General features: G+C 43.5%; 1 protein-coding gene across 2 annotated transcripts in view; it reads right to left on the reverse strand.

Annotated features, from left to right (window-relative positions):
- CSE1L (chromosome segregation 1 like) overlaps window positions 1-19,656 on the reverse strand; it is a 51,349-nt gene that overhangs the window by 25,488 nt on the left and 6,205 nt on the right. The window contains exons 2-7 of one of the 2 annotated variants that reach the window (XM_056108425.1): window positions 9,176-9,271; window positions 4,933-5,075; window positions 2,406-2,507; window positions 2,185-2,330; window positions 1,561-1,651; window positions 815-922 (exon numbers count right to left, since the gene is read on the reverse strand). In XM_056108425.1, coding sequence (XP_055964400.1) covers window positions 815-922; window positions 1,561-1,651; window positions 2,185-2,330; window positions 2,406-2,507; window positions 4,933-5,075; window positions 9,176-9,260 — 675 coding nt within the window. In that variant the 5' untranslated portion in view covers window positions 9,261-9,271. Of the gene's footprint in view, window positions 1-814; window positions 923-1,560; window positions 1,652-2,184; window positions 2,331-2,405; window positions 2,508-4,932; window positions 5,076-8,316; window positions 8,373-9,175; window positions 9,272-19,656 lie in introns of those variants that run through there. The other variant, XM_056108426.1, reaches the window with a different exon arrangement.

Here is a 19,656-nt window from a genome sequence, read left to right on the forward strand (position 1 = left end):
TAGTATCCTTCAATAGCACAAATTCCTGAATAATAGTTTAGTTGTATACTGGTGAAAAAACATCTCTTATTCCACCTAGTTCTTTTGGGGAATGCTCTCCCTTCCCATTATTATAGTCACATTCTGAGCATAAGGTCCAAGTGCTGGCTCTGAAGGCCAAACCCTTCGTCTTGCTTCTCAGTGTCTACACCAGTAACATGCCCACACACACCCCAACTCCCGCTTGCTCTTGATCCTACAGCTTTGATCCTTAAAAAACATTCAAGAAAAGAATGACAAGAGATCACTGTATCTCAGTAGTAACAAGGTGAGCAGGGATAAACTGTAAGACTTTAACTGTTTTTTTTTTCCTGAATCTCCTTAATTCTTACAACTAAGTCAGGTGATTCAGTTTTGTGCCTACTACATGCTTTCCCAAATGCCTTTGAGTCACTCCCCTCTAATCAAAACATGGATTGCTCCAATGTTAATACTATTTAACATGAACTGAAGATGAAGAGGAAGACTTGAGTATATGATTTTTCAGTGTCTTCAATGAAATAATGAAGACAATGGTTTTCTAAAACAGTTATTTAGGATGAGAGGTTTCCTCAATGAACTACAAAAAATGCTTTTCTCCTCCACAAAACATTCACTGACATCTCTATAAAGTACTACAAGTACAACACTGTTAACAGATAAATAATGGAGAAGTCAGAAAGAAAATTTTGTTTTAAAAAATTAGTGATGGAGCTGGCAAAGGAGTTTTTATGAATGGAAAGCTGTATTTCACATGAAAGACTAAGAAAAAAAAAAGACAAGAAATAAAGCTTACCTGAAAATTTAAGCTGTAGAACAGTTTTGAGATGAGGATCAGGGAAGAAAAAAGAATCCTCAGGGCAGAAACATCATTTGCATGGGTATTACAGAGTTCAATAGTAGCCTTGGAAAATAATTCAGGAATATGATTTTAGTGCACCATAAATTCGGCACATAAACATTAAACATTCTTGCATTAGGTTGAAACTATATTTCTTCTCCAAAATACGGTTTTTAATAAAAGTCACTTTAGAGAGGCTGGAGTTATATCACAGTGGATAGGCCGCTTGCCTTGAATGCAGCTGAACCAGGTTCAATACCTGTCGCCAAAAAGCCCTATCAGGAGTGATCCCCGAGTTCAGAGACACAAGTCCTGAGGAGCACCTTACGGTGTGGCCCCCAAAACAAAACAAAAAAATAAAGTCACTTTAGAGATTCTGAAGAATGTTAAGTGCATTATTTTGAGCATCCAGAAGTACAAAGGGGATTATGCAGTGACAAGTACTGAACCCAGGCCTCTTGTGAAAAGTCTAGTGTTAATATTTTTAAGTAGATGTTTCTATGCTCATCTATGCATAATTTACACAAGCTCTTTGTATTCACTCATTAAATATTTCCTGTCAGGTTAGCGGTGGGCTGCTTCTGATTGCTTATAGCAATAACAGCAATGAATAAGCATATCCCAGGAGTTAGAGATGTGGCATTCTCTAAATAAAATTTAAACAACGATTACACAATTTTAAACCTCACATTATTGCATACCTTAAATAGATTAGTCAAAGGCAAAGCAAAGGCCTCCAGAACAAGTTTAATTTCAGTCCATAACTCGTTTGACTTAAACTCATGGCGGTATCTAGAAAATCAAAGTCAAACATTTAAATTCATAATTTTTGCAAACTGACTAGGTCTTCAAGGACAGATGGAGATAAGAGAAGAAGCTAGAGCTTTCCCAAATTAAGGAATTCTTAGTTTTTTTATTATTAATCCCACGGTGTGACAACAGTCACCCAATCATTACTACTTACACAAGCAACATTGTTTTTGGAGTGCTTTAAGGTCATCCCTGACAGTGCTGGGAAATATTCCTGGTTCGGTGCTGGGAGATTTAAGTCCCATGATACCAGGGACTTCATCTGGCTTCCTGCATGCATGGCATGTGCTTAGTTGAGCTACCTATTCAGTTTAAAGAACATTTCAAAACACTATCCAAGGGGTTGCATCAATAGTACAATGGGCAAGGAACTTGACTTGCACGTGGGTTCAATCCCTGGCACTCCCTATGTTCCCCCGAGCCCCACCAGGTAGAGTCAGGACTAAGCCCCGAGCACCTCTGGGCATGAAATAAATAAAAATAAATTTTAAAGTCTTAAAAAAAATTATCAATACCTTTTAAACAATGAATGTGCTGTACGAAGGACTCCATTAATAACATGGAAATCTCCACTCTGAAAGCGATTCACCATTTCTGTTAATAAATCAGGCCATTTCTGAGGAAAATCTTCTCTGCCAATAATACTAATGGCATCACTTAACTAGGGAAGAAAAGGAACAAATGAACTAACTGTATCCCACGCACAGCCGAGCCCCCAGACAGGGTCTTCCATCACCTGCTTCTGAATCTGCTCCGGGCTGCTCAGCATCAGGTGCACAATGTTGGCCTTTATGGCTACTCGGTCAGCTTTACAAATTTTGTTTGGTTCATCTTCAACCTAAAGCGAAATATAGTAATTTAGCATCAAATCCATTGATTCTGATAAAAGGAGAAATCCTTTCTCCAAAAACCATACATTCCTTCCCGGATGCAGGGCCAGAGAGGGCGGGAGTGACAGTATAGGTGTTATGGCTCTCACATCACCAGGGGTAGCCCCCAGGCACTGCTAGGTGCGGAGCAAACTGCTACCCATTTTCCAACCAAAAGAAATTGATTAAAATCCATCCTGTACAACATTGTCCAAAGAAGTTCTGGAACTGTCACTAAAGGCTCAGAAACATGAGGAAGCGGGCTAGCATGACTATAAACGGGGAGGTGGTCTCAGAAACATTCTAAGAAATACCAAGTCACCTCTTCACTCAGTATGGAACAGTTAACTCTACAAACTTAAAAACAGTATTTATGACCTGTACCACATACCCAAACTTGAACCCCAAACTATCAGATCCACAGAGATGGGCTGAGGAGCTCTAGAGCTACTGGTTGGGGGGTGGAGGGGTGTCTACCCTTACACCTCTCCCCCAAGCAACAACAACAAAAAAGAAACAGTGTTCACTTTTTTTTTGTTTGTTTGTTTTTGTTTTGACAATGCTCAGGGATTACTCCTGGCTCTGTACTCAAGAATAATTATGCGTAGGACTCAGGGTACCAGACAGGATGCCAGGATTGTACCAAGGTTTGTCACGTATAAGACAAACACCCTATTTATTATCTTATCACTCTGGTCCCAAGCATTAACTGTTTTGTTGTTTGTTTGGACCTACAACCAGTGCTGACTGGGGGCCGCACAGTACTGGGGAGTGAACCTGAGTTCTGTGCAGACAAAGTATATACTCCAGGTGGCTGAATTAGGTCCTTGGCTATTTACTAATTTTAAAATTGCTTATGAAACGGGGAGAAAAGGAGATCTACATTTTAGGGACTGGAAACATGGCTCAGTAGTGCAGCATGTGCTTCATTTATGATGACGCTCTGGGTTCGATTCCTGAAACATTCCTCCCAACTCCCACCTCAAAAGACTTTGCAGAAAAAAAAAAAGGCTGACCACTTCTGCCAATGTTAACACATTCTAAATTATCAGTACTATCACCAAAAAATAATTCTCATTTTCTCCTTTATCCTAAACCAGGATTTCTTAATATGGACTTAGGTATTTTGGGTGAGATTAATATTTTTGTGAACAGTTATCTCAAGCATGGCTGGTCTCCAACATCCCTAGCCTTGAACCAGTGTGTCAATAGCATCCCAACTCACCCCAAATAAGACAACTGAAAATATGCTCTAGCAGGCATAATCACTCCCAAATGAAAATCACTGTCCCGGGCCAGTATGACAGTCTAATGGAGAGGGCATTTGCCTGGCACAATGACAACCCAGGTTCTGGGATTCCCAGCACCCCATATGCTCCCTAGCCAGCCATGAGTAAACCTTGAGTGCAGAGCCAGTAGAAAGGCCTAAGCCCAGCTGGGTGTGACCGAAAAACCAAAAAGAAAAGAAAACCACTGTCTATGATAAGACAGGAGAAATGCTCATTATTTTGGGCCACAACCTGTGATACTCAAGGCCTTACCCCTAGCTTTGCACTCAAGGATCACTCCTGGCAGTACCGGGGAACCATGTATGTTGGGGAATGAACTAAAGCTGGCCATGTACAAAGCAAACGCCTTAACTCCTGTCCTATCTCTCTGACTCCAAAGTCAGAAGTGATTCCTGAGCCCAGAGCCAAGAGTAACCCCTTGAGCAACACCAGGTCTTGCCCCAAACCAACCAAACAAAAAAATTTCCTCTCTATTCTACCATGAATCTGTATTTTGTCAAATACAATTTATACATCTACTCATATGATGGGGATCGGGTGACTTTTTTACCACTAATACAATAAATTATACTAATTTTTTCTTTTACAGGGCTAGAGTGATAGCACAGTGGGTAGGGCGTTTGCCTTGCACATGGCTGACCCGGGTTCGATTCCTCTGTTCCTCTCAGAGAGCCTGGCAAGCTACCCATGACGTATTCGATAGTAACAAGTCTCAAAATTGAGACGTTAATGGTGCCCGCTTGAGCAAATGGATGAACGGGAGGACAGTACTGTGGGCATCAATCAAAGCCAGGGTGTCAACAAATACAAGGCATGATCTCCATCACTAAGCAAAATCTTAAGACCTACATGAATTTTCTGATGCTACACCAGTCTTGCATACTTGAGATTCTAGTCCCACTTCATCACAGTATATAATTATATTTATCCTTTTTAAAATTAAACTTTTTAAAGATACAATTTGCTATTACTTTGTTAATGTGGATCTTGCTTAATATTATCTCTAATCTATAAATCTTTCTGTTAGAAACATTGAAAATACAACTTTTATATTTATGGATAACTCTTAGTTTAACCAGGGTGCTAAATTACACAAAATACTTACAATTCTCCAGTTTCTTTTAATGTAGTTCTTGAATGTTACTGACGCGCATACTTTGATGACATTATCCTGGGATTTCTCCAGTAATGTTAAAAGCAGCAATGGGTAATTCTGATTTCCTTCTACAGATTCAAGAAATTTCTCAGCTGAAAAATATTTTTCCATGTTAGAAGATGCTATTATAATAAAACTCTTGAGCACAGATAAACAAGTGATAAGATTCTTGTCTTGAACATAGCCCCTGGTTCAAGTTTATGGTACCATTTATGTTTCCCTGAGAATCAAGCTAAGAGTAAGCCTGAGCATTGATGGGTATGACCCCAAAATAAAAACAAAAGTCAAGTTTCTTCCATTTCTAGGTAGAGAGACAGTACAGCAAGTTAGGGTGCTTGCTGTTTTTCACACACCTTGGTTCCCCTGCGCCCCACCAGGAGTTATTCCTGAGTACAGAGACAGAATTAAACCAGGAGCATCCAGGTTTTGGGGAAAAAAATTTTCCCCTTGCATTTTATCTATATGAACTATATATGAAAGCAACGACTGGTATATTTTCCCTTAAGAAACCCACCAGTGCTTTAAAAAAATCTAATTAGATGTTACACTAAATCTGCATGACATCTGTTTTTAAAATCACTTCAACTATCGACCCACTTGACTCTCACTAACCTAAAGCAGTGGCCCAACCAGAGAACCACACCATCTGAAGAAGCTAAGGTTGAGAAATCTAACTTCAGGACACAAAAGTCATCCCTCCCACCTGGTGTCATTAATTATTAGTAGTAATTAATGATGGCAGTAATATTTTTTTTACAAAACTTCATAAAGATTAAATGTGTTCATCCCGTCTAATATAGGTTACTAATTACTAATCACACACTGATTTATACTAGTCCCCAAGTATTTTCTTAAAGTTGTCACCACTGTCTAGGAGTAGCATCATCCTCATTTTTAAGACAAAGCTACTAAGGTTAAGTGATTTGTCAAAGATCATACAACTATTAAGACTCACAGCAAAAATATTTTAGTCTAGGGCCTGGAGCAATAGTACAGCGAGTACGGCGCTTGCCTTGCATGCAGCTGACATGGGCTCAACCCTTGGCATCCCATACGGTCCCCTAAGCACCGCCAGGAGTAATTCTGAGTGCAGAGCCCAGAGTAACTCCTGAGTACAGCTGGGTGTGGCCCAAAAAACAAAAGAATGAAAACGTTTTAGTCTAGTACTTATCCAGCAGGATAGCTATGGTTTTCTTTTTAAATGAAACCTCTTTTAATAAAAAATAAATTTATATAAAGATTTTACCTACTTACTTCCAACTCTTACATTTAGGTAAAATAAACCTCTAACTGTTAAATTAGGCTTATTGTTAAATTAAGAAAGTTTCTAGATCTCTCTATACTTCCTTCCTTTTCACTGTTTTGAATCACAACCTGGGGTTCTGGAGAATGGGGTGATGCAGTACCGAAAAGGAATATGGGGCGTCTACATACAAAGCACACATTCCAATCCAAAGAGCTATTTCCTTGACCATCTGAATTTTTCCCATTCATTTTTACTGCTGCCATTGATGTTTTGGGGCCACACCCAGCAATATTCTGATGTTACTCCTGGCTCCACATTCAGGAATCACTCCAGGCAGACTTGAAGGACTGTATGGATGCTGAGGATTGAACCTGGGTCAGCCATGAGCAAGGCAAGCACCCCACCCCTTGTACTATTTCTCTGGCTTCTTTTCTCCCCAGCCTTAAAGTTCTTAAGACAATATCCTTTCCTTCCCTTTCTGGGGGGGTTCTTAGGCCACACCCAACACTATTCAGCTGACCCCTGGCCGCTTAGGGGCCCGTATGTGGTCAAACTGGGGTTGATTTATTTTATGAAGCAAGTACTTTAACCTCTGTACTATCACTCCTATCCTGGCAACACTCATTTTTTAAAAAAGTAAAAAATAAACAATCAACTTTACGTAAGTTTGATTTGGGGCCACACCAGACGGTGCTCAGGATCTGATGAGTATCAGGGATGTTTGGAGATCAAAGCTGGGTTGGCCTTGTGCAAGGCAAAGCACCCTAACCACTCTACTATAGGTGTGGCCCCCATGGCAGCACCCATTTTAAGATGCCAATATTAAAAAAAAATTAGAAAAATTTTGCCACCTGCATTTATTCTTTTTCTTGAATTCAATCATTTAACACTTTTTATTCCACTGAACAGCGTCCCTTGAGTTTAACTTCTACCCTCAAACCTTTCCTATTTTCTGCCTACCATGTCTTTGATAAAAGAGGAAATATTCAACTAAAAAAAATGACTTTCACACAGGTTTTGAATGAAACTGGAAGCTGCTTCATTTCAGAGGTGAGCATTTCATACAAGGCGAAACACTGTATCCATACTATTTGGGGAAAAGCCCAGTTTAGGTCTCTATTAAACTGTAATCAATATCCTGTAAATAATCTCTTGCATTTTGGGTGCTCACTTTCTTCAAACTGCTCACAGAATATTCACACTAAGTTTCAGTAGAAACCACAAAATCTCTCCAGTTCATCCAGTCCACATCTTGGTAATTTTAAGAAGCACAGGGAATGTACATAATCTAGAATGCAGCACAAGTTTCCATCTTCAGGCCATCTTAAAGATCCTGAGTCAGTGTAGCACTAATGCCTGAAGAGTGTTATATTCTTAACTACTCCCAGACATAGTTTATCTCCGTATTTTGCTTAGATTTATGAAACAATAGACCCTCAGCACACAAAGACAGTTTTAAAGCACCAGATATGGTCTCTTAGGCACTGCCAAGGACCACTCCTGAGCAGAGTCGTAAGTAGCCCCTGAGCACAGCTGGGTGTGGCCTAACTGCATCCTCCCCCATAAACAAAGATAACATTTATTTTGGTTGGTGGGTGGTGGGGTTGAATCCAGAATCACCAACTAATATCCCTAGCCTAAAATTAACTTCTAATAGTATTGGAAGAAGCTTTCTTGGAAAGTCTAAGAAGATTAGGGTCATTAATTTCCCTTTATTCAAAATCACACTACTTCTTTAAACACTAATGAGAAAAATCACAGATTCAATTATTGAACAAAAGCTTTCCTAGGACAGATACATTAAAATCTTTATAATTCTACTTATATAACACACTGATACATGATGTCTAGACACACATACATTTGTGTCTTCACAGCATCTTTCGATAACCACTTTATAAGCTTTTACATATCTGAGAATTTCTGGTTAACCAGGCATATAGACCAAGGATTTTTAAATAATCACTGACAAGAACTGACTCCCAATAGTAAGCATGCTCAGTTTTTCCAAATAAGTCTTTTTAACTAATTGAAAAATGGGCTGGAGCAATAATGTGGGCAGGTCACTTTCCTTGCACACAGTCTACCTAGGTCCAATTCCCAGTGTCCTATATGGTCCCCCATGCTCCACCAGGAGCGACCCCTGAGTATAAACCCGAGTCTAAAGCGAGAAGGAAGCCTTGAACATTGCCAGGCATGGGCCCAAAACACCACCCAAAAACAAAATTGCTAGGGGCCCGAGGATAGAACAAAAAAACTGGGTCAAGAAAATGTTCAAGGGCTCTAGAATATGCTTTTCATGTGGGAGTCCTGGGTTCAATTCCCAGAATCACATGGTCCTATGACCCCACCACCATTACATCTGGGAGAGACCAAAACACCTTCCAAACATTAATTAAACCAAACCCAGCAAGTGATTAAGAGATGGGGATTGATTGATTTTAATTAACCATTTCAAGGCAATTAACATTTATCTCTCTCTATACCTGATTATTGTATCTCTAAAACAGGAAGGTGAACTTTTTTTTTTTTTTTTTTTGCTTTTTGGGGCCACAACGGTGATGCACAGGGGTTACTCCTGGCACTGCACTCAGGAAGTACTCCTGCCGGTGCTCAGGGGACCATTAGGGATGCTGGGAATTAAACCCGGGTTGGTCGCATGCAAGGCAAACGCCCTATCCACTGTGCTATTGCTCCAGCCCCATACTAGCACGTTTTACCCCAGATGATATCAAATCAATTTTACCGGGGGGTCAGGGGGACTAAAAAATATTCCTACAACATAGCAACTGTAAGCAGTCAACCGTAACTTTAATGATGAGAATAAAAAATCATGCCTGGAAATCCCAAGTGTAAAACATTTTTTAATCTACAAACTACACAAAGGTTTCCATTACCTATCCTTAAAGAATAAGCCAACCACAAAATAGTATTTGTTCTCTTTACCTGGACGTCTAATGGCAGGATCAGGATCAAGAGTTTTCTTTAAATATTCTGTCAACGTTTGCAAATTTGCATCACTGAGCTCCATTGCTATAAAACCTAAAACAAAACAAAGACCGAGGAATTGTTCACTTGGAGATATAATGATTTATATAAAATAAGCCTACTTAAGTTCTCCCATCTCTGAAAGTCACCCCATTTGTCTTGTTTTAAATCTGAGTAATATTTCTAGGTGAAACAAGATCCCAACAGATGAGATAGGTTATTTTGCAAAAAAAAAAGTAAAGGAAAAAGAAAAGGAGAGCATTCAGCCGAAGAGAAGGACTACATGGAGGGCGGGATCCACAGATCCCGAAGGAAAAAAAAAAAACAGGTTCCAAAAAGAGCCGAGATCATCGGGAAGTCCCAGATGGGGTAGGTACCACATCCCGCCTCCCCCAGATGGAACCCCGGTGACCAGAAGCCTCTACAAGCACAGCTCGAGTATGCGGGAACTAGGACTTTTCCTCAAATCTGCCGGGACTACAACTCCCAGGTAACCTCAGATTCCGGAAGTCACGCCCACAGCCCGCCCCCCCAGCGCCATCTTTACAGCATTCAGCCCAAGAGAAGGACTACATGGAGGGCGGGATCCACAGATCCCGAAGGAAAAAAAAAAGGTTCCAAAAAGAGCCGAGATCATCGGGAAGTCCCAGATGGGGTAGGTACCGCATCCCGCCTCCCCCAGATGGAACCCCGGTGACCAGAAGCCTCTACAAGCATAGCTCGAGTATGCGGGAACTAGGACTTTTCCTCAAAACATATAGACATCTCTCTATATACAAAGTGAACCATGGGAAGTAAACCACCCAACGTTTCTCTCTGAAAATCATAGTTAAGTTTGGAGCACGGCCACAGCCCAGAAACACAAGGACTTAATGCATAACCCAGCAGCTTGGAGCAGAAAAGTGAACGGGCTATGTGTTAATCCAGGCCATCATGTCTGTCCGGAGGGGAAAGGGTGTTGCCCCATTCGCCCTCTCTTCTCTGGAAAGAAGGATGGCGGCTGCATGGGAGCCTTGTGGACAGCAGGTATGAGCCGGGGGTGTGGGGGCGACTAAAACCTCATGGGAAGGGGGGGCGTTCCGGTCCGTCCTTCACGCCCTACCGAGGCCACCAGTTGCCCCCCACGAGCGGCTCTCCAGCACGGCCACAGCCCCAGAAACACAAGGATTTAATGCAGAACCCAGCAGCTTGGAGCAGAAAAGTGAACGGACTATGCGTTAATTCAGGCCATTAAGTCTGCTGGAGGGGAAAGGGTGTTGCCCCATTCGCCCTCTCCTCTCTGGAAAGAAAGATGGCGGCCACATGGGAGCCTTGTGGACAGCAGGCATGAGCCGGGGGTGTGGGGGCGACTAAAACCTCATGGGTAGGGGGGCGTTCCGGTCCGTCCTTCACGCCCTACCGAGGTCACCAGTTGCCCCCTACAAGCGGCTCTCCAGCACGGCCACAGCCCCAGAAGTACAAGGATTTAATGCAGAACCCAGCAGCTTGGAGCAGAAAAGTGAAAGGACTATGCGTTAATCCAGGCCATCAAGTCTGCCAGAGGGGAAAGGGTGTTGCCCCATTCGCCCTCTCTTCTCTGGAAAGAAGGATGGCGGCTGCATGGGAGCCTTGTGGACAGCAGGTATGTATGAGCCGGGGGTGTGGGGGCGACTAAAAAAACCTCATGGGAAGGGGGGCGTTCCAGTCCGTCCTTCACGCCCTACTGAGGTCACCAGTTGCCCCCCATGAGCGGCTCTCCAGCATGGCCACAGCCCCAGAAGCACAAGGACTTAATGCAGAACCCAGCAGCTTGGAGCAGAAAAGTGAAAGGACTATGCGTTAATCCAGGCAATCATTTCTGCCCAGAGGGGAAAGGGTGTTGGTCCCTTCCGCCCTCCTCCCTCTGGAAAGAAAGATGGCGGCCACATGGGAGCCTTGTGGACAGCAGGTATGAGCCGGGGGTGTGGGGGCGACTAAAACCTCATGGGAAGGGGGGCGTTCCAGTCCGTCCTTCACGCCCTACCGAGGTCACCAGTTGCCCCCCGCGAGCGGCTCTCCAGCACGGCCACAGCCCCAGAAGCACAAGGACTTAATGCAGAACCCGGCAGCTTGGAGCAGAAAAGTGAAAGGACTATGCGTTAATCCAGGCCATCATGTCTGTCCGGAGGGGAAAGGGTGTTGCCCCAGTCGCCTTCTCCTCTCTGGAAAGAAAGATGGCGGCCGCATGGGAGCCTTGTGGACAGCAGGTATGAGCCAGGGGAGTGGGGGCAACTAAAACCTCATGGGAAGGGGGGCGTTTCAGTCCGCCCTTCACGCCCTACCGAGGTCACCAGTTGCCCCCCACTAGCGGCTCTCCAGCACAGCCACGACTCCAGAGCACAGAAACCAATTTCTTAACTATCTGACTTTCAGTAGAAATACTTCCAGGGTCAATAAGTAAAATAGCAGAAATCCAAAACCAACATATAATTCTTGAACCCAGCTGTAGAAAGCAAATCACTTCACAATGCTTTTTCAGCATGTCTGATGGGGGGGGGGGGGTAAACTCTAAATAATAGTGGTGAATCTTTTATTGAAACAATGAATCTAATCAAAGCAGATAGAGTGTTAACTAGAATTCATCTGCCCCACAGGGACTGGGAGGGGTGGGGGGTGGGGTTTTATTGGGGTTCTTCATGGTAAAAAATAAGTATTGGTAAAGGGAAATGTGTTTGATATTTGCATGACTAAGACCTAAACCTGAAAGCTTTGTAACCTTTCCCACGGTGATTCAATAAATAAAAAGGAAAAAGAAAAGGAGTAGGCTAAACATGTTTTGCGTACAGAAGGCCTGGGACTTCAATCCCCAGTACAGTATGGTCCAAAGGGCAACCCCGAACAGCCCCAAGTGTAAAGGCCCGTTAGGATGGGACAGGAAGGTAGTTTAGCAGTCAGGAGTATGTGCCTGGTATGTTTGGCATATCTGGAAGCAGTCTGAACATCACCACCTGATGCCCAGCTCCACAGCACTGCAGGTACAGCCCTGGAGGTCCCCAAACACCACATCAACGGGCCCAATTGTTGAACCACCTGATCTAGTTGGATTCCATAGCCCCTGCCCCCAATGCTATCACTTGAAATTAAAATTTTAAGCAGCAAATAAAGATCCAGTATAGTGCTGAAGATTAAAGAAACTAGAATAACTTCTTTGTGCACAACATGCTATTACTGGACTACACCATCTCAGGATGGACCACACCGAGATATGACCTGTTGAAAACTCAGACATGCAGGTTTTGTGATTGAAGTCTCCAGGCTTTCTTGGGGTTGGGATGGGCTACCTTCCCCCACCTCCCTGCACTTCCTGGAAGCCGCAACAGTCACATTCGCACCCCAAAGCTGCCACTCAATTAAAAAAGTCACTCCAGCCTTACCTTCCCAATAAAAATACTGAATGGCCTGAACAAACATGATGACCTCTAAGTTCGTGCATTGCAAACTATAATGTGGGAGGAAGGGGGCGGAGGGGGGGGGAAGAGAGAGAGAGAGAGAGAGAGAGAGAGAGAGAGAGAGAATGCCTGTTATAGAGACAGGATGGGGGGAGGAGGGTATTGGGAGGAAATGGGGGACATTGGTGGAGGGAAATGTACACTGACGGAGGGATGGGTGTTGGGTAATTGTATGACTGAAACCCAATCACGAACAGCTTGGCAATGGAATGGTCTAACTCATGGATATTCAATAAAAAAGTAATGTGGAGTTCATGCCAGTTTCAGTGAGCTTAATCAGTGGCTGAATAAATAGCAAAAAAATACATTAAAATACAGTCTTAAAGACATTAAAAAACAACTAATAAATAAAAAGTTCACATCTACCCCATGATAGTTGAAAGGACTGGAGTTCACGCTTTGCATACAGGAGACCTGGACATAACCCCAGCATGGCATGATCCTCTAAGCACCACCAAGAATGAGTCCCCAGCACCACCAAGTGCGGGTTCTCCCCCAAAAGAAGAGACTCTTATCTAACAATATAAATTATAAGTAAATGAACTACATGCCTGTAAAGCTAAGAACTACACACATGAAAGTAGTATATACATAACAGATGTGTGTCCACATGGATTCATGCATCACCACCAGACTAACCAAAAAGCTTCAGAACACAGCACTATGGCTTCAAGAGCTGACAAACATAAAACTGAAAGAAAAGAGAGCGTTTGGGGTAATTTTAGTGTTCTAAATATGGACCTTAGTGACAGATGGGCAGGGTATCAATTTACCATTAAAATGTCCATTTTATCATTAAAATGTACATTTAAAAATAAAGTAGGGGGTTGGAGAGATAGTACAGTGCATAGGGCACTTGCCTTGCATGCTGCCAACCTGGGTTTTAACCCCAGCATCCCATATGGTCCTCGGAGTCCATCAGATGTGATCCCTGAGTGCAAAGACAGAAGCAACCCCCGAGCACTGCTGGGTATGGTCCCAAAACCAAAAAATAAAGTAGGGTTAAAGAGAGTTCAAAGGTCAATCTTAAAAAAATAAAAATAAGGGGTTGGAGCGATAGCATAGCGGGTAGGGTGTTTGCCTTGCATGCGGCCAACCCGGGTCCAATTCCCAGCGTCCCATATGGTCCCCCAAGCAGGAGTGATTTCCTTAGTGCAAAGCCAGGAGTAATCCCTGAGTATTGCCAGGTGTGACCCAAAAAGCAAAACATAAAAAAAAAATAAAAATAAAATCAAGGTAAATTATGTATCAGTAAAGTTTAGGATCCAAAGATTATCACAACAAGCTCCCGGGAGAGCACAAGGCAGAGTCTCCTACCCTGTGTCTGACTATCCTCGCCAGGGCCCAACAGCTGAAGACTTCCAGGCCCCAACCAAGGCCTTACTGGAGCCACTCTCCACACACTTGGATAAGCCTCAGACATAACCGAACTGGCAGAGGAACCCAGGTGTGTGGGACCCGGGACTGAGATCTCTAAGCCTGCACGGTTTGGGACTGGACCTGTCAGTAGCTAAACAGTTACACCCTCCAACTGCCGTGTAACCCCAACAAAGGCCAGGATCCAAAGATTATCACAACAAGCTCCCGGGAGCGCGCGGCCGCATTTGCGGCCGCGCGACTATTTATTTAATAATTTTCAGGATACCTTAAATATCCTTAAATATCCAACCCACACGGCAGAGCCTGGCAAGCTATCCGTGATCTATGCCAAATAGACCAAATTGATATGCCAAATCCAGTAATAAATGGATCTCATTCCCCTAGCCCTGATTATGCAGAGTCGAGAAGGATATGGAAGGAGAAGCTGATAAAACACCAAGGCAGACATGGGCTGCCAAAACGCAGAAAAACAAAAATGATTGTCTGTACTTTTAATGCTCGTACGCTGGCATCTGCTGCATCCATTGAAGACCTTATGGTACAAGCACGAAAGATCAAGTACGACATCATTGGTCTGACCGAAACGAGAAGACATCAATCCCATCATGCTGTTTTCGACACTGGAGAAGAACTGTTCCTTGGAACATGTGATAAAAGAGGCGTCGGTGGTGTCGGTATCCTTGTCAACACAAACTTAGTCACAAGCATTGATTCATTTGAATGCCTAACAACCCGAATCAGACGATTACACTTGAATAAATGTGGCTCACTACCGGCAGTTTCTATCTTTGTTGTCTACGCACCAACATCCAGTTATGGTGAAAAAGAAACTGAGAAATTCTACATGGAGCTGGAGAAATTCTATAAAGAAGATCACACCTTCTACAAGATCATTGTCGGTGATTTTAATGCCAAGATAGGACCAAGAAGATCAGTCGATGAACTCCACATCGGAACCCATGGCCTGGAATGGAACGAACAAGGTGACAGACTGTCTGAGTTCATCATGTCAACCAAAACCTTCCATGGTAACTCACAATTCCAAAAGGCTGAATCTAAACGTTGGACATGGGAGTCTCCCGATGGACGGTTCCACAATGAAATAGACCACATCATATTCAATCGGCGGTTTTGCCTAACCGATGTTGCTGTTGTCCCAAAATTCCAAACGGGATCAGACCACCGTCTTCTTCGTGCAAAATTCTACCTCACAGAACGAGAAGAAAAGAATGCAAGGTTTAAGAAGAAGACTCCCAGAACAACCACCAACTGGGAACTCTTTGGCTCTGTTGCAGCAACATGGGAAGATGCCGTCATTGACAACATTGATGAGGAATACGATCGAATGATTCAGCACCTCCATGATTGTGCAAGGAATGCCAAGAGAGAGATAACCACAAAAAACCGTCTTTCTTCGAACACTCTTGAACTTATTCGCCAACGTGGCGTGGCACGTGCCTCAGGCAACCACAAGCAAACGTCCGAACTGGCAAAACAGTGCAGAAAAGCCATCAAGGATGACCTCAAAAACAGGAGAGCAGCAGTACTGGTAGATGCAGCAGAAGCTGGGAAAAACATTCGTAATGCCCGCCTGTCCTTCACCAACTACAAAACCAAGATGACTGCCCTCCGACATCATGATGGATCTATCACATCTTCCAGAAGGGCAATGGAGAAGATTATTCATGAATTCTACTCAGATCTCTTTAATAGCCACATCCACTTGCCCACATACCACATACCACATGATGGATATGTCGTTCCCAATGTTCTCCCTTCCGAAATCCAACATGCCATCTCGTCGGTAAAGAAACAAAAAGCACCTGGCCCAGACAAGATCAGACCTGAACACCTGAAGAACTTACCATCAGTACTCATCAATACATTAGCTCGACTCTTCACACGCTACCTGTCTGAATGCAAGGTTCCATCCCAATGGAAAACCAGCAAGACTGTACTACTATACAAGAAAGGAGACATCCACGACATTGGCAACTATCGCCCAATCTGCCTATTGTCTGTCATCTACAAACTATTCACTCGAGTCATCCTGAATAGGATTAGCAGAACACTAGATGAAGGACAACCATGTGAACAAGCTGGATTCCGAAAAGGATTCAGTACCATCGACCATATCCACACAATAACCAAGCTCATTGAGGTATCTCGGGAGTTCAAGATGCCGCTCTGTCTAACGTTCATTGATTTAAAGAAGGCCTTTGATTCTGTTGAGACGGAAGCGGTCATGGAAGCCCTAGCCAATCAGGGCGTACAAACTCAATACATCAGGATCCTTCGTGAGCTCTATTGCGGATTCACTACCAAGATCTCACCATTCTACAAAGAAGTAATCATCCATATCAAGAGAGGGGTTCGGCAGGGTGATACCATTTCACCAAAACTCTTCAGTGCCACCCTCGAGAACATCATGCGACGACTAGAATGGGAAAACATGGGAGTGAAGATAGATGGTCGGCAACTACACCACCTCCGCTTTGCTGATGACATCGTTCTAATAACACCAAACATCAGCCAAGCGGCACAAATGCTTGCGGACTTTGACCGTGAGTGTGGAAAGGTTGGACTACAGCTGAATCTTACGAAGACAATGTTTATGAGAAACAGCCTTGTTCCTGACGCTCCATTCGCTCTCAACGGAACCACCATCTCCGAATGCAACAGTTATATATACTTAGGTCGAGAAATCAACATGATGAATGACCTGGCACCTGAGTTACGCAGGAGGAAGAGAGCGGCTTGGAATGCCTTCAAGAGCATTGAAGAAATAACTAAAAGGACAAAGAACCTCCAACTACGAGCACATCTCTTTGATTCCACTATTCTTCCTGCATTAACATATGCCTCAGAGACCTGGACCCTACGAAAACAGGATGAGAACACTATTCGGGTCTCTCAAAGAGGAATCGAAAGAACTATGCTTGGAATATCACGATTCACTCAAATGAGAGATAGAATCCGGAGTTCTGATCTTCGTTAACGCTCAAGAATCAGAGACGCTGTCTCATTTGCCAAGACATCAAAAATCAGATGGGCTGGACATGTAATGAGGTTTACAGACAACCGCTGGACTAGAGCCATTACTGATTGGATTCCACGAGACATCAAAAGATCACGTGGACGCCCACCTATAAGATGGTCAGACTTCTTCGTCAAGACCCTAAATGATCGGTTTGAGGCTCTACATGTTCCTAAAACGAACAGATACCATTGGGCTACGCTAGCACGCAACCGGGATGAATGGAGACGTTACTGGCACCTGCTCGAATAAATCGATGAATAACGGGGATTAAGTGATTAAGTGATTAAAGTTTAGGTTAAAGCAGTTGAACAAAGTCACATATAGTGCAAAAAAAACCCCAGTGCACTGCAGTTTTGGGGGAAAAACCATGCACTAGAATATGACCTTTCCTTACACTGATGTAGAACAAAGTACGCAGTGGGGAACTTAGCTCAGAGGTTACAAAATTTTTAATTTTAAAAATGCCAATAACGAAAGATTTCTACTCTCAAAAGATGCCAGTTGGAAGAAAAGATACTACTAAATTGCTGGGGCTGGAGCAATAGCACAGCGGGTAGGGCGTTTGCCTTGCATGCAGCCAACATGGCCGACCCGGGTTTGATTCCCGGCATCCCATATGGTCCCCCAAGCACCGCCAGGAGTAATTCCTGAGTGCATGAGCCAGGAGTGGCCCCTGAGCACCGTCGGGTGTGACCCAAAAAGCAAAATAAATAATTTTAAAAAATCGCTAACAGGATTGCAATCTCTTTCCTGCAGTTTTTAAAAAACTGTGTTTAAAAACAAACAGACATTTTTCTAAAGGCTGGAGTAACAGTAGAGGAGGACTTGCCATGCATATAGCCAAGCTGGTTCATCCCCAGCAGCACAAATGTCTCTGAGCACCACCATTTCTCAAGAGCTCAAAACAGTTCCTGAGCACCACTTAATATGTTCCCAAAATAAACATTCCCCCTCCCAAAATATTTTTCAAGTTTTCAATAAAGCTCTATTAGTAGCAGTTTGATAAAGGTAAAGGTAAAGGCCCTCCCATTGATCGTTGATTTGCTCGAGCGGGCCCAGTAACGTCTCCATTGGAGACTTTGTTGTTTCTGTGTCTGGCATATCGAATACTCTCGGTAGCTTGCTGGGCTCTCCGAGAGGGGCGGAGGAATCGAACTCGGGTCGGCCATGTCGGCCGCTTGTAAGGCGAACACCCTACCGCTGTGCTATCGCTCCAGCCCTATAGCAGCAAAACCTGAATTTCCTGAGGCTATAAATAGTCTGAAAAACTGTTGTAGACAGACCTAGCTGTGCTTGGAAAGGGGACTTGTGCTTTATCACAGTGCCACAGTCTTTATCTCCACATGTAAATATGTCTAATTAAAGAAATTTTCATGTATTTGATTATTGTATGCGACCCCATTCGGGATACTGCTTAATTTCACAGTGTATATGCCCAAAAAATACTGAATTCTAAAAGAAATGTTTTACCTGGAACTCCTAAAAGCACCCAACAGATCTGAAACAGAAACTTAACTGCTATGTTTCGAAGTGTAACTGGGCCGGAGCAATAGTACAGCAGGCAGGGTACTTGCCTTGTATGCAGCAGGACGGGATTGATCCCCAGCACCCCATATGGCCCACAAGTCCACCAGGAGCGAGCCCTGAGTGTTGCAGAGCCAGAAATAAGCCCTGAGCACCATTGGTGTGCCCATACCCTGTCACCCCTCGAAGTGTTACTGGGGGGATAGGGTGGAGAAAAGGTAAGGCACTAGAGATTTATGCATGGCCGACATTGGGCTGGTCTTTAGCACCACATATGGTGGGTATCCTGAGCACACCCAGGAGAGTCCTGAATGCCACCAGACCAGGAGTGCCCAGGGCATAAAGAGATGTGGCCCAAACTACCCTCTCTCTCCCCAAAAAGAGAAGCAGCGGGGGGCCAGGGATACGGCTCATGTGTACAAGAGACATTGGGTTCACACTCAAAAGATTAAGAAAAAAAATGCTGATTTTTTTGGGGGGGGGAAGATCATGTCAATGAACCAGGTCTCTATCTGAATTACATGCTTTATAGAATTTCACTTAATAACTGTTCTATAAAGCTCAAACAGCTCAAAGGGTTATTGCATAGGTTTGGATGCCAGAGGCCTGCATTTGATCCTGCCCCATGGGAACAGACCAATGGTGAACTGTGGTCCAAAAGAATAAATGAAAACCCAAATCATTTTACATACACAGAAACCATTTTACATACGCGAACTTAGGTGAACTTGCTCCAAGTGACATACAGATTCAAAGCAGTCTGCCTACAATTCCATCCTAGTAGGGCACCTTATCACTCAAGGCTCTCTCAGATGGAAATAACAATGAACTAGAGTAGAAGCACTGGGAAAAGATAATGTGGGAAAGGGGTAGTCAGGTGGGAAGTTGGAAGTCAAGAATGAGTAAGACTTTTTTTTTTTCAACTTTCTTTTTATTGAGCCAACACTGGTTTGGCTGATATTCTGAAAACGAATCCAGGGCCAGAGGATCAACAGTCTGAGCACATGCCTAGAGGCCTGGTTCCCCAA

Source organism: Sorex fumeus, unplaced genomic scaffold (assembly GCF_029834395.1).
Source record: "Sorex fumeus unplaced genomic scaffold, SorFum_2.1 ptg000213l, whole genome shotgun sequence".
Lineage (NCBI taxonomy): Eukaryota > Metazoa > Chordata > Mammalia > Eulipotyphla > Soricidae > Sorex > Sorex fumeus.